A 16339-nucleotide genomic window follows, 5' to 3' on the forward strand; every position below is an offset into this window, starting at 1 on the left:
CCCCTAATTTTGTCGGCTATTTATCCCAATGCCTCCAAGGTAGATTGAAATACCTGATAAGCCTGGAGGTAAAAAAGGATGTCGGCTAGTTGGGATGTTAATTACAGACACCAGTCCCGGCGCATGCTAAAGTCTTATCTGCAGTTTGTATGTTTGGGTGGCTTTGAGGAGGCTTTAAGTGGCTGAAGTTTTAACTGAGCGGTTCATGTGGCGTTTTTTTTTCTCTCTTGTTTTTTTGTCTCTGTCTTTTTTTTTCTTTTCCCCCCTCTTCGCCTCTTCTTATTTTGGGTGTCTTGGTTCTTGGCTGAGCTCATGCGGTTCACATGTCTGATCATGTTTGCTGCGCTTGTAATCGCTCTCAAGTGCTCCTGCTGCTGTGCCAGGTTGTGTGTGCAGTTTGGGAATATTTTTTTCAGTGTTGCTCAGAGATGTGGGTTTTTTTCACAAGTTTAGCTTACCTCACCAGTTAGATTTTAAATCACGCACATCCCAGGTTTTAAATCACGCACATCCAGGTACACAGAATGCTGATGCAGGAGTCTAATAAATTAGAGCTGGAAAAAAAGACTCAATGACAATCCACAGATCATAGAAAGAGCTGTATAATAAGTTATGATTTATCCTATATTCTCTCTCTAGTGTACACACTTTCATCTGGTTCCTTCAGCTTCTAGACCATTTACCAACATTACCACATTGACCAAGCTTCTGCCTGAATCATTTGACTTAGTGAGGATTGACTTTCGGTTTTAGAAGGGAGGGGGGGGTCTGACTCTGTACTGAAGGTGAAATGTTCCCAGTGGACCCTAACAGGTTTAAATTAACAATCAGACTCTGATGAGATTAAGCCAGGTTGGAGAGTGCCAAGACCTCAATTCAATTGAGTGGGGTTGGGGAGCCAGCGCCTTATCTTGTTAACGCAAAAAGTTGAATTTGTCATTTGCATTATATTTAGACATGACAAACATAAACATCTATGCAGATACACAGGGACACACACAAGCATTCACGCAGGCACACACACACATGCACACACACACACACGCACGCACACACACACACACAGACACACATGCACATGCACACACACACACACACACACACACACACACACACACACACACACACACACACACACACACACACACACACACACACACACACGTCTAGTATGTTGGTTTGTGTGCACAAGTCTTTTTGGTCATATTAAGGTGATTGGAAATGAGGTCAACATTCCATTTTTAAAGCAGCGGTGCGGTGAAGTGATGTCATGGCCATGTTATTGTGTGTGCGTGCATGTGTGTGTGTGTGTGTGTGTGTGTGAGTGTGCACGTGTGGGTCTCTGGGTTGTGCTTTCTGGCGAACCCCACACACATGGAGTGCATTATAGCAGAGAGAGAGAGAGAGAATGTATTATATCAGTGAAACCCCAGGCATCCATGGGCCCCGGTCCCTAGACCCTAGACCTGGTCCGCATTTGTCTCAGTCCCCCCAAACCCAAACGGAAACTCAAAGCCACTGCAATGGTTCGCTAATGAGAGAATGTAATCCGGTTAACTTGCGATCACACGAGTCATAGGCATTCCAGCTGCTTCTGATATATATTCGGCCTGATGAATCCGCTCTGTCGCTGGAGACTCTGCCAGACAAGATTAGTGGAGTTGGTCCTTTGTGGAAGCATGCGTAGGGGACCAGCAATCATTTATTTTCCTTTCCTCCATCTTCCCCACCATGTCGTGTGTGTGTGTGTGTGTGTGTGTGTGTGTGTGTGTGTGTGTGTGTGTGTGTGTGTGTGTGTGTGTGTGTGTGTGTGTGTGTGTGTGTGTGTGTGTGTGTGTGTGTGTGTGTGCACGTCCCTGTAGGGAGTATAGGTGCTCTGAAACCATAAATCCGGTAGCTTTAAGACCCCCCTTTTTGCCTTATTCCCATTGCAATTTTTCACCATGACATTTTATTTTTAGTGGTTCATGCATCTGTGTGTTTGTCCATGTAGTATGGTGGAACTTTCATGTTTGCTACCACATCGACAGCCTAGAGATAAAGAGATAGTGGATCTCGAAAGGGTACTTCTGGTACGATAAAAGGTTGCATAAAAATACATAGAAAGTTAACGAACAAAAATACAGAGGTAAGCCTCTCTCACATACAGTGAAAACTAAATCACTGTGAAACAAAGGTATCATCAAGAAATAGCACTCTGAATGAATGAATGTTGCCTATTTACACTTGAAAACAGTGCTTTGAACCGTTATTTTTTTCTAAACGTTCCGTTCCGAACAGAAACGGAATTATAACGTTTCCGGTTATGAGTTCCACCAATAAATTGACGTTCCCGAACCGGTTAGAACAAAAAAATATTGTTCCCGGAACGGTTAATTTCGTTCCTGTCAGATGATTACTCCCCATAGTTAACCAGAAAGACGGAAGTGCAATGAGTCAGCCTACATTCCAAACTGTTTATTCAAGTGGATGAAAGGAATATCCTCCAGAATTTTGTCATTCAGGGACGACCTAAGCGTAGAAGCAGAGAATAAACCACAATGATGAAAATCGCTCCACGCTGACTTGGGTCACGGGGAGCACTATGATGGACATCGTGAGTTTGTGCATATTTGAAGCGGCCATGGATGCCCAATAACGTTGAACATTCTCGGTGTGTTTTACACGCGCTTCTCTGCAATGTCTTACAATGATGCAATGGAAACTCTGCCCTTTTGTATGACAGTGGTTTCTCTTATTTCAGATGTGGAGTGGAGATTTTGTAATCCACAGCTCTCTCTCCATTCAGTCAGAGAATGTCTGATGTCACACTCACCTCAGCCGTCATGGTAACGTGCGCAGGAAAATAATTACTTTTTTTTGTTTGAGGAACGGTATTAAACGGTATTAACCCTCTAGCTACCAGGATTTTTTTTGAATAGGTCAGAATTCTACCAGGAATTCTAAGGGAAAATTATCATTTTGGTCATAATTTAAATAATGTCAAATAACTTGAAAAGAAATGAAAAGTGTCAATTACAAGTTACTTTCATATTAAAGTAGAGAAAACACACTTTCAAATGGTATATCATTTATGGATAATTAATTGTTCAGTATTCTCATAGAGTGCCTTTGATGTGGATTAAATGATAAAAATGTGATAAAATCCGATATTATCTAGGCCTATCTATCTATATATCTATATATTTAGGCCTATCTATCTATCTATCGATCTCTCTATCCATCTATCTATCTATCCTTCGTCTATCCATCCATCCATCCAGGGTCAAAGTTGAACAATGATCATGTGACGACAACAAATGTCGCTCACCCAAAAGTCCTGTTTTCAAGCGGTTTCAAGCGGTATAACGGTAATGGACTACACTAGCTAATAATGTTTGAACTAAACCATGCCAAAGACGTGTAAGGATAACCGTAGAAGTGTCCGCGATAGCAGACAGGACATGAATGAAGCTGTAAGGAAGTTTCCCCTCCCAATTTGGCACAGGTAAGACGCGCCAGGCATCACAGACTACAACATGATCTAAAAATAGCCTAAATAGTCATAAACATGTGCTGTTGACCATGAAAATAGATCGAAGAGGGTTGGAAGTTTTCATATTTAGTGTATATTGGTTGTAGAAACAGAATGGTTGTGTTTGTAGCCATCCAATCTCGGACGGCCGTCATTTGAATTGACCGCAGATTGCCAAATCGCATAAAGCGGCGCATCTCGTAATAAAATCTAAAATACTGAAAAATAATATAATATAAACATATTGTTTTTATACTGAAAGTATATCGAGGAGGGTCTGTAATATTGAGCTAAAGTGTTTGAAAGCTGGAAAAACTGCATGATGACGGCCGTTCAGCCGTATTTTCATATGAAAATATTCCGGCCGGCCGCGGCCGTTCTGGTACAGATCCAGCCGGACGTTCACGGCCGTTATGGTAGCTAGAGGGTTAACCGGTTTGAACCGGTTACCATTATTTTTAAATAAGTGTTCCCGTTCCAGAACATAAAAAATAATAACGTTTCCGGTTTCGTTTCTGTTCCCTGTAAAATACAAAAAGTTCCCGGTTTTCGTTTTCGTTCCTTGAACCGGTTCAAAGCCCTGCTTGAAAATGATGATTTTCAAGTTTATTAGCCATGTCAACAGTATAAAATAAACAAACCTAAATGTCATCCGTGGTCTTGACAGTGAAAGCTAACCTGCTGTGCGAAGCAGAGGTAGCACCAGCAGGAAGCTAAACGAATGCTGTCCACTTGACGTGTATTTACATGCCAGGCGTTCACATATCCCCCCCAAATTCAAATAAGCTCTGTTGTTTCGGATAGTCGCCTAACCTGCCAAACCTGCCCGTGTTTTTGTATGTGGATGTGTGCTGTGTGCGCCTGGTTTGTTATCCATGGGGAAAACACATTCCGTTGCCTTTGCCTGCTGAAACCGAAGCGCTGCCGGCCTGTTAGCCTGCTGTTTATTTGGTTTGTAAGGAATGTCGCTGGAAGTGTCATTTGAGTCAGTTCACTCCTGCCCCAAGGTCAGGAGGTAAATATGTGAGAGGGCACACCGGGGGGGGGTTTGGGGGTTGTGTGTGAAAGGGGTCTCCTCACAAACTTACTTTCTCCAGATGGAGGTCATAGACACGCATGCACGCATACACATGCATGCACGCGTACCACACATACACACACAACACACATTCACGGACGCACACATAAACACACACACACACGCACACGGACGCACACACCGTCACGGACGCACACACACACACACACACACACACACACACACACACACACACACACACACACACACACACACACACACACAGCCACACAGCCACTCATCACCCCCCCTACGGTTCCTCTGAGAACAATATGTGCTTAATTTAAGACGTCCCATGGCCTCCTGCTGCCTTGTGTCTGATGACTAACAGACCTTCGGCGGTTCACCAGAGACCATCTCATGCCTCATGTTGGAAAGCCACAGTGGAGCTAGAGCTGCTCCTTTTGGAAAATGAAAGGATTTCTCTACCCCCCACCCATCCCGCCTCAGCTATCTCCTGGAATCTCCCACACGCCGAATAGAGTACATTCCCAATATCGTGGTATGGTGGTAGACGGTGGACTGCGGGATATTTTGAGCAGCTCCATGATAAGGGTTGTTCTGGGCTGTCATGCGCCACGCATGTATGCACGGAGTTTGCTGTGGCCAGACATCTCACTCAGGGACAAGTCACTGGAAGTTCTCAAGGGGTGACATCAATGGGCGCGTATCGAATTCCTCTGTGTAGTACTCGAGCGAGCGCGACCAATGAAAACCACCTATTGCAATGACTTATGCCTAAGCTCGTGTTTCATTGGTTCCCTATTTCAAGAAGAAAGGAAGTGCCTGAAATAGGCCCGACTGGACATATTGACAGCACGAAATTCTACGCAACACAGGCAGTCACAGACCCTATGACAGACAGGACCTTGAGGCGAGGCGAGCAGATCTTGTGTGTTGTTACGCAAATATGCGACTATGTAAGATATTGATATTTCAGTTGATGTCACCATGTCACTTACCCCTACTGATGATGTAAACGGTTAGGACCAGGGGTCAGTGTGGACGAGGCTCTCTTATATGTAACTAAAACAAGATATTGATATTTTTTGGCTGAACCGAGGTCACTTCGGAGGAGCTTTATTTGGCTAACCTTAGCTAAGCAATGTGTGGTTCCAATCAATCAGTAACAGTGTTGGTAGCTGAAGAATGTGGCTATCTCTTCAGCACCCCCGTCAATCTCCCCCTCTAGCCAATCACCTGATGGCCTTGGAGCCTCTTAGAAAGCCCTTTCCCCCAGGGACCTGTGGAAACAGTTGGTCACTCTCTGAAGTGGTTTTTGGGGAGGGGAGAATTTTTTCTTAGAGTGGGTGTGGAGTGGGTGGGGTGTGTGTGAGGGGGGGCAGTGAGTGCTTGTGGAACTATTGTGTTGTTCTGGCACAGTTGTTGAGTTCTAAGGCAATCGAGGCAGTAGATAAAATAGTGTGTGTGTGTATAGAGGGGTGTCTGTATGTGTGCGTGTGTGCGTGCATGTGTGAGAATGTGTGTGTGAGTGTGTGTGAGAATGTGTGTGTAAGGGTGTGAGACCTGCGGTGGGACTTTTTCGGGGGAAGGGGTGTCACTCTGTTCTAACGCAGTTGTTCCATTCCGTGAGGGAGGAAGAGATAAAGTGATTTGTGTGTGTGTGCGTGTGTGTGTGTGTGTGTGTGTGTGTATGCATGCATACAATCTTGTGTGCGTACATGTGTGCTGACGTACCTGTGTGTGTGTGTGTGTGTGTGTGTGTGTGTGTGTGTGTGTGTGTGTGTGTGTGTGTGTGTGTGTGTGTGTGTGTGTGTGTGTGTGTGTGTGTGTGTGTGTGTGTGTGTGCTGGCGTGTGTGCGTGTCTTTGTGGTTTGCTGTAGGCGCTAGGCAAATGGCGGCTTCACTGCCACAGTGTGACAGCAGCGTCACCTCTGCTTCCCCTCGCAAGGACGCTCCCGCCGAGTGTCACACCTGAAAAGGTCACCAGATGCCCACTCGGAGTAAAACGGCCACGCCATATGCTTCCTCTCCTGACTCAGAGACAGCCTCGCGTCCTGTCGGACACACACACACACAGCCTCCCGTCACCCACACAGGTTTCAGACACTGTTTTAGGATTAGAAGTGGAAATGAAAGTCCTATAGTTCCACTATATGGAATAAAGTGTATTTACTATGCAAAGTATAGTAGGGAAATGTACCCTGGAACTGTTTCAATTTCAAGATGTACAAAAAGTCACAGTAGATACAAATGAAATGAGAGTTCAAATATACATGTATTTTATGAAAGTATGGTACTAGACAAATCATACTACTAGTATAAAACAAAAATATACCATTTACATCACTTAAACATAGCCTGCATAATGTGCAGTCCCTCAACGACAGTTTGTGAATTTCCCATCCAATTCACTCTTTCAACATGTCACCCGAAAATTACCCAGTTTGGTGTTTTGAAAAATGTTTTTGTTGACGGTTATATGGGAATGTATTGTGCGCGTGTTGATGTATGGGACCACCCGACAGCAGTAGCCAACCAGTGATTATACGGCACTCTTGTCATACTACAGCTCAATTTAACCCACTCAATTACTCTATCGTCGACGGTTGTTAAAACATGTCATGTTATAAATTTAGCTTTGCACTCACTGCGTAGTCAACTATTGTTAAAGCATGTCGTGTTATAATCACTTCTCACAAGACAGTTGTTAGTCTACGTTTGAAAGAAGCATAATCAGTAGGCCAAGTGAAGTCGGAGGCTCTTATGTTATTGTGTTTGTTTATTGACGCTTTAAATAGACTGGAGAGTTTGTGGAGTTTTCATTCTGAAAAGACACAGTGCTGTAATCCCATAACGAGATCATCAAGGGAGGCGGGGACTGCCTGCAGACGTATACAAGCTAATTATGCTTAGCGCCAGACACCACCAACACATCAAAGAAGCCATCAAAGACTCAAATGTTTTGGTTTTGCAGCTTTCATGCATATCGCTGTACATTCTCTCTTGAGCATTACAAATGCATTTTATTAGGTTGGGCCTTCTCATCTCATCTCATGAACTTGTGTGTGTGTGTGTTGTTGATAGTCCAGATCTTCTCGATAGTGTGAATATACGAAGATGAAAATTCTCAGCTCTTGTTCATATAAAAGTCTGCCATTGTAAATTGTTTGCATTATTATATCCCCGAAACGCGGAGCGTCGGGGATGTAATGGTTTTGCGTGCACCGCCGCCGCGTCCGCCGCCGCCGCGTAAGGTCTTTCGTGTTAACGCGATAACTTTTGAACAGATGTTTGGATTTGTCCCAGATTTGGTGTGTGAATGCTCTAGGGCAGGTTCATGAACTGATTCGAGTTTGGAGGTCAACAATTTCAAGATGGCCGAATTCAAGATGGCCGAATTTTTGTTTGGCCCATTACTTCTGACTGGGTGGATGGATTTGTCCCAGATTTGGTGTGTGAATGCTCTAGGGTGGGTTCATGAACTGATTAGAGTTTGGAGGTTAACACTTTCAAGATGGCCGAATTCAAGATGGCCGAATTTTTGTTTGGTCCATAACTTCTGACCGGGTGGATGGATTTGTCCCAGATTTGGTGTGTGAATGCTCTAGGGTAGGTTCATGAACTGATTCGAGTTTGGAGGTCAACAATTTCAAGATGGCCGAATTCAAGATGGCCGAATTTTTTTTGGCCCATTACTTCTGACCGGGTGGATGGATTTGTCCCAGATTTGGTGTGTAAATGCTCTAGGGTGGGTTCATGAACTGATTACAGTTTGGAGGTTAACACTTTCAAGATGGCCGAATTCAAGATGGCAGAATTTTTGTTTGGCCCATTACTTCTGACCGGGTGGATGGATTTGTCCCAGATTTGGTGTGTGAATGCTCTAGGGTGGGTTCATGAACTGATTACAGTTTGGAGGTTAACACTTTCAAGATGGCCGAATTCAAGATGGCCGAATTTTTGTTTGGTCCATAACTTCTGACCGGGTGGATGGATTTGTCCCAGATTTGGTGTGTGAATGTTCTAGGGTAGGTTCATGAACTGATTCGAGTTTGGAGGTCAACAATTTCAAGATGGCCGAATTCAAGATGGCCGAATTTTTGTTTGGCCCATTACTTCTGACCGGGTGGATGGATTTGTCCCAGATTTGGTGTGTGAATGCTGCAGGGTAGGTTCATGAACTGATTCGAGTTTGGAGGTCAACACTTTCAAAATGGTGGAATTTTTATTTGGCCCATAACTTCTGACTGGGTGGATTGATTTGCCCGGTAACTCCTTAATTTAATGGTTCACCATTTCAGTGAATCTACCATATCAGGTAGGCCTACAGTGTAATAACCAGTGTAACAATATTTAATACCATGTAATACTGGTGTAATACCAGTGTAAAAATAGGCAATACCAGATACAGTGTAACAACCAGTGTAACAATATGTAATACCATGTAATACTAGTGTACCAGTGTACAAATATGCAATACCATGTAATACCACTTATACACAAATAGCCTACATGATATAAGTAGAAAATTGGTACATGGTGTCACACTGGTATGACATGGTATTAAATATTGTTACACTGGTTATTACACTGTACCTAATCTGGTATATCCACTGTAATAGTGAACCATTAAAACAGTGATACCATTTGCCCCATTTTTTCCTTCATTTTCACAATAGTCATTTGGTTTTAAGCCTATGCACGTCATTGATCTATGTATAGATATTAAATATATTTATTTTATATTTTGTATTTATCATAAACGTTCATGAAAAGGTGGACGGGAGTGGTAGGAATGATTGGGGACTGGAAGCGTCGCGTTTCGGGGATATACCTTAAGCAGTCGAAGGCGACTGCACAGGCAGTCTAGTTCCATATAGTAGGCTACAGCCTATGCTTTTACTGAAATCCTCCAAATGGTTCGCAAGTGTAGTATGTCAGCATAGCAAAGGTTGCATTCCAAAGTCTTGTCTACTTAATACCGCTTTGTCAAATTGAGAGGTCCAGCTCTGACAGTATAACTGTGGCAGCGTTGGAATCCAACTTTGTGGCATTTTTGTGCGCTCTCCTTCGGTTTCCATAGAAACTCCCCCGGAGCGAGCTGCTGAAGGCAGCCGCGGGGAGCCGGACTTGTTTTCAGTTTTGTATTATTGCCCTCCAAGCGCATGCCTCGAGTCATGGAGGCCAGCGAGGTCCAATCACGTCACCGTCACACGTTCACGTGAATTCGAGATTCCTATCAGCAAGGTCCTGAAAGGAATGTTTGTTTATGGGCAACGTGTTTACTGTGAGTCCCTGTTGTCACACTCATACAGCACACGGGTCAACATGTCGTCAACATCTCTTGCTGTATGACAGGCTCATGATAAACATGAGTAATCCTCATAGTCAAAGTCAGGAGTAGGCCTACACACACATTTGCATTTTTCATGTGAAAAGAAATTTCTATCAGCAAGTTTTGAAACGAATGTTGCCCTGTTGCCATACTCATAACTGGGTCATAAGTTGTCAACATGAATGAACATGACTACAGTAATCCACCAACTCAAAGTCTTAAACCAACCATGACCTGTCCTTGCTACAGTTGTCTGTGTACTGTATTGACGGTAACCTATGCCTGTTTCCTTTGCTAAATCCCGGCTTGTCTTGTGGTGTTTTGTGTTTACAGGTTGCAGGAGAACAGAAGTATCACCCTGAGTGCTTCACGTGCCTGAACTGCCGGAGTTTCATCGGCGATGGGGACACGTACGCACTCGTGGAGCGCTCCAAGCTCTACTGGTACGTAAAGTCATGTGGATATAAGAGAAGAAAAGCCAGGACTCTCTCGGCCTAGCTTACAAAAGTATCGTGTTTGACTTAAAAAGAGCACATAACATCGAGGATTGGTTTTCAAAATCAAATTTGATCGCACTTCCCATTCTTCTGTTTTTTTTCTTGAGCCACATTCTGTGTTCCTCAGTGGCAGCGGTTTCAGTTGAAGATGAAAAACAAGTCTCTCACAAGCAACGGAGGGACCAAGCAGAGTACACATGCACAGTGCGGTTCACTGGCCATTCGATTAGTAGCGTAATTCCCCACTTTGCCATTTAGCTTCCATCTCACGGAAGCTTTATGTGGTCACGAAAAAAACTTCCCCTGACTGTAGGTGGCAACAGCAAGCTTCAAGATTCACAACCACAGACCAAGAATGTCACATTACGCCATTGCAAAAAAGGGAAACCCTAATGTCACAAGTGGCCTAGGCTTGTTGCTGGACCAGTCAAAATAAAAATAAAAAATGCAGCGGCTGAGTCACTGACATCAAAATGATGTCAGACCAAGCTATGAAAGTTACCCATTAGCTCTTTCACTAGATAAACATTTCTGTTTTGCATTGCGGTTGTGAGTCACAATCACATGCATGCATTAAAGCCTACTGTTTGTCTCCCAGCTTGATAGTTTGTTTATGTGCTGGAAATATAGAATCATGCTTACTGAACCTGAGTTCTGTTTGTTTGTATTCTGTCGATCCGATGTCAGACACAGTAGTTACCCTATATACCGCTGTATCAACACGCAGAGAACAGGGAAACATATTCCTTTCAATGTGTTGATGTTTTGCCAGTAGCGAAATATGCAATATCACTATTTGCACTATTCGTATTATCCACAATCCTCCATGTCCCACTTAACATCTTGTCAAGTGAAGTCAAGTCCTTTCATTTCTGTGGCATCTGTAGAACGCAGTTGCACCCCAAATTACTTCACAGACACATAGTAGTAGCAAATACAGTAAACATAAATAAAACAGGGAAACACAAGTAGATAAAATGCATGTTAAAAAGTAGACAAAACTGTATTTTCAAAGTCATCAATCTTCTCACATGAAGTCTGATGTGTTCTCTTATTACCCAGCGGCCATTGCTACTACCAGACCATCGTTACCCCAGTAACCCTGCCGGACTCGCCGTGCTCCAAGATCCCCCACACCGTCACCCTCGTCTCCATTCCCGCCTCCACCGACGGCAAACGAGGCTTCTCTGTCGCCATCGACCAGACCCCCAGCCCCAACGGCTTCGGACCCGACCACAACCCCACAGTCCGAGTGTCCGAGTGAGTAATACGGTACTATGTATCTGCATTTCTATTGTGGTCTTATGTTCAGGTTCAAGTAAAAACCCTCAAAGAAAATGAAGAAGATGCCGCACGCTCTGCTCCATGTTTTATTTCAAGGGGCGTTCCGGCCGACTGGTCATCTTACAACTTATAAACACAAGGATCCAATGTCTCTTCATGTTCACCCCAATTAGTGAACACCTGATCCCGTGCAAAGCTCACCCATTGGCATCAATTCACCCCTAACGCCTCTGAGCACAAGGCTCCCTCATTGGCAAATTAGTCTTCATTAGAGGTGACCCACAGTATTCCTTTTCCAAGTTTTTGTCCGCAAGTAAAAGACCTGCCACAAAATGTGTTAAGAGGTGTTAAACATGTGGCAGGGTTTTCACTTTGACTGAGATTAACACCTCTTCATTTGTGTATCACATTTCATGCAAAGGATGGAGCTCAATATGCTTCACGCTCTGGCAAAGGAAAACAGAGGAGAGATTCATATAGCAAGCATTGAGTATACCTTAACATGATGGTTCATGGTTTACTCTTTTACTCAAATGCTGGACTACTGTGTGTGAACACAGTGTTCAAAAATGCAGCTTTTCATTTTCACAAGCCATTTTCAGGTAGTTTAATGCCTACTCTTCAAACTCAGCAGGTTTCGCTATTTATACACAGCACACTTAGCAGTGTAGTGTTCATTGCATTACCGAGACTCAAGGTTCAAAAAAGCATTTACTTCTGTATGGCATCGCAATGGTAGCCATTTGTATGGAGTTAAAACATTTTAAGGGAATAAATAAATAATGCTGTGGATGTGAAGGATTCCATGTAGCATTTTAATCATTTGAATTTCATTGGTGCTTCAGTATATGATTCTACTGTATGTTGTATTTCATTTTCTCTTCAGTAGTATGCAGTACTTTATTATTACCAGTGGTGTCAAAAGTAAAAGTAAATTCATGGTGTTAGTAGAGCTATGGCAGTAGCACATGATATAACATAGCTGTTACACCATTTACTTCATTGTACCTAATGAGGTAGACAGACTGTGTTGAAAAACATTAAAAGCATAACAGGAATCCACTGCAAATTAGATCCCACACAGTTGATCATAAGACACATGTCTAATGCTACTCGGATAAGTGACCTGTGTTGGAACTGTGTTTCTTTTTTTTACTTTTTCTTTTGACATCTCTGATTATTACCTCACAAAATTGACGTGAAGTGTTAATTCTCTTTTTCAGAGTGGACTCAGAATGCATAAGTCCTGACGTGAAGAACTCCATACACGTGGGCGACCGGATCCTCGAGATCAACGGAACGCCAATCCGGAATGTTCCTCTCGATGAGGTACTGCACTGTGCAACAAAACTCCATTTCCATCCACTTCCCATTTCTATTCCTAAATCTAAGTCGTTAGTCTTTTAGTCTCTCTTTCTCTGAGGCTATTTTGATTATTGTTTCACACACAGCGCGCACACACACACACACAGACATAGATACACACACACACACACACACACACACACACACACACACACACACACACACACACACACACACACACACACACAGACATAGATACACACACACGCACACACGCACATGCACACGCACAAATAATGTACTTTGTGCTTCAAAATAATATTGACCGCCTAAGGGAATGAGTCTGCACACTCCACACACACAAACTGTTTCATTACATTTCCTCGCAAGTCCACTTGATCCCAGAGTGGAATGGAAAACTCATCTGCAAACACCCCTCAGGATTATCTAACTTTGTTTCCCATTCAATTCAAGGGATTCAAGTGTAATCGATTTATATGGCTTTGAGCCCAGTCTGTATTTATTTCAAATTCCTCATGCTCTCTACCTTTGTCTGTTTCCCTATTATATATTTCCCTTCTGCCTTTGAGTGTTTCTTTCCATTTCCTTTTCTATCTTTCCTTTCCTTCTTTACCCTTCATGGTGTATTTCCCTTCATGCTGTAACATGGTTTGTCCCTCCCTCTCTTGCTCTCTCTCTCTCTCTCTCTCTCTCTCTCTCTCTCTCTCTCTCTCTCTCTCTCTCTCTCTCTCTCTCTCTCTCTCTCTCTCTCTCTCTCTCTCTCTCTCTCTCTCTCTCTCTCACCCCCCCTCTCTCTCTTTCTCTGTCTCAACACCCCCTTGCTTACTTTCTCTCTCTCTCCTGCCATCCCTCTCTCTCTCTCCCTCCTCCCTCCTTCCCTCTGTCAGATTGACCTCCTGATCCAAGAGACGAGTCGTCTGCTGCAGCTGACCATAGAGCACGACCCACATGACCGCGGTGGTGGAGGTAGAGGAGGGGGAGGCCCAGTGGACCAGGTGGACGGCCCCAGCCCCCTGTCTCAAGTGTCCAGCCCTGTCTCCCCCATCACATCGCCTCCCAACCAGGACGTCAACAACCTCCGCTCACGCATGATCACGTAAGGAAGACTATTGACTGCCGACTGCTGGTGGCAGCTGATTTAGTACTGTGTTTGTGTTTGTGTTGAATGGACGACAGTGCTAATTTTAAACATCAGATAGATTTGTTCATGCTGTGTAGCATAATTAGTAGCATAATAAAACACATAAAATGGCAAATGCTTTTACTTAAGCTTTTATTTATGTTCATTAGAGGCCTTGTACACGGTCTCAGAACACATTTGTTCACCTTCATACAAATTGAAACAAATACCTTTTAAAGAATCACCAGAGGCGCTAACCCAGTTATTTTCTGTGAAATCGTGATTTTTTTTTCATGATAGTGACACGAAATACGATCTATGAACACAGTTGTTTTGCACATTTATACTTGCCAAAAACAATAAAATCATAAAGAATCACAAGATGAATGCACCCTATGTGAAACATTTCTTTTGTGATAGTGACCTGCAATGTGTTATCTGTCTGAACACAGTTTTTCACCCCCTTGTGCATGTGTTCCTCCTTCCGTCCCTTGTAGACGCAGCTACAGCATTGACAAATCGCCATGCTCCAGCAACACCGCCTCGCCCTTGTCCCAGCGCAAGGACATCGGCCGCTCCGAGTCCCTACGCGTCGTGTCCAATCACACGCACCGCATCTTCCGGCCCTCTGACCTCATACACGGAGAGGTGCTAGGGAAGGGCTGCTTTGGTCAGGCCATTAAGGTATGCATTTATTATTGGCAGAGGGAAGAATCCATATTGGTGCTATAATGAATCCATACTTTTACATCATAGAGTGTTGTATGTTCTGTAAAAAAATGTGTTGTGCATTTTTGTGTAATCAGTAATCAGTTTGAATATTGACTCGTATTGATCTGTTTGCATCAATAGTGTGATTACTGAGTGGCTTGTGATTTTTCAGTAAATACCTCATCACCAGCACATTGGTGTGTCTGTGTAACAATCTCACAATTCCCATTCTGACCAGCAGATGGCAGCAATGTGCTAGATACAAAAGTTAAAAAAAACCTGCCTAATGTTTAACAGATGGGAGTGATTTTATCCTCAGTGTGCCTTTTGGTGAGCTTGTAAATTGCACAACCCAAATATATTTAGTCTCTTAAGATATAGACTTGTTTATACAATGTTTTTTTTCTTATTCCACTGACCTTTACTAATGTCAGTAAATGTTTTGGTGTGAAAGAGACCGCACAGCCGTATGGTGGAGAAAGAAATGGGCTGTAATTTTCTGGAAATTGTTTGTGCACAAGGAGTGTCCATCCATGCATCCAAGTGCTCCCAGGCATGGCTTAATTTCAGAGGGCGGGGTGGGAAAAAAAAAAAGACTCTTTGAAATGCTGTACATCAACCACATGTACAGTAAACACACACGTCGTACACACACATGGCAACCATATGGGGATAAAGACAAGGTTAAACAGGGTGACTGCTCTGGGAACCATGGAAAACTCAATTCAATTCCGTTCTGAACATTCCAATTCATTGTATTTCAAGACGAACAATTGAAAATCACTGCATGTATTGCATTCTCTAATGGGATTAACATAACATGTGTACATACACAGAGCAGAATAATGTATACAGAGCAGAATATAATAGTTATATAGAATATAATAATAACAACATACAGTGCAATAGTCACCACAGGTGGGAGCAGTGTTAATTTTGTCAGCTTTTTAAAATTTAGTCGTAGTCTTAGTCACAATGACGAAAATCAATTTTAGTCTTAGTCATATTTTAGTCATTGCCTTCCCAATTTAGTCTTAGTCTTAGTCAAAATGACGAAAATCAAAAAAGGGCATTGACGAAATATTTTAGTCATAGTCATGGTTGACGAAATTAACACTGGGTGGGAGTCTAGTGATTCCCTCGCACCCATCACTGTACAGTAGTGTTTCTCAACGGGGGCTCTACAGCTCCCAAGGGGACATTAGGGGGCCCTTGTGGACGTTAGGGAGCCTTAGGGGGCATTGAGAAGGATACAGCTGAGATCGGCGGTGCTCAGTTGCCATTGAGGGAAATTTGTGTGATTATTTTTTTAATACTAAGTGGGCGTTGGCAGGTGATTGTAACGTAAAGGAGATTTTGGGAGGCTTATGGTGAGGCAAAGGGGGCATTGGGAGGCTTATGATGCGGTCAATGAGGCACTTGGTCAAAAAGGTTGAGAAACACTGCTGTACAGTAGGTTTTACAAGGGGAAAATGAACACAGTCAGTCATGAGAACAGAATTGCTCATGT

At 43.3% G+C, this 16339-nt stretch overlaps 1 protein-coding gene across 5 annotated transcripts in view; it reads left to right on the forward strand.

The window, feature by feature from the left end:
- Nucleotides 1-16339, forward strand: part of limk1a (LIM domain kinase 1a) — a 90656-nt gene that overhangs the window by 62927 nt on the left and 11390 nt on the right. For all 5 annotated transcript variants that reach the window (XM_063205114.1, XM_063205118.1, XM_063205115.1 and 2 more), the window contains 5 exons: nt 10225-10334; nt 11451-11648; nt 12896-13001; nt 13886-14094; nt 14616-14802. In XM_063205114.1, coding sequence (XP_063061184.1) covers nt 10225-10334; nt 11451-11648; nt 12896-13001; nt 13886-14094; nt 14616-14802 — 810 coding nt within the window. The remainder of the gene's footprint in view (nt 1-10224; nt 10335-11450; nt 11649-12895; nt 13002-13885; nt 14095-14615; nt 14803-16339) is intronic.

This window comes from Engraulis encrasicolus, chromosome 8 (genome assembly GCF_034702125.1).
Source record: "Engraulis encrasicolus isolate BLACKSEA-1 chromosome 8, IST_EnEncr_1.0, whole genome shotgun sequence".
Taxonomy (NCBI): domain Eukaryota; kingdom Metazoa; phylum Chordata; class Actinopteri; order Clupeiformes; family Engraulidae; genus Engraulis; species Engraulis encrasicolus.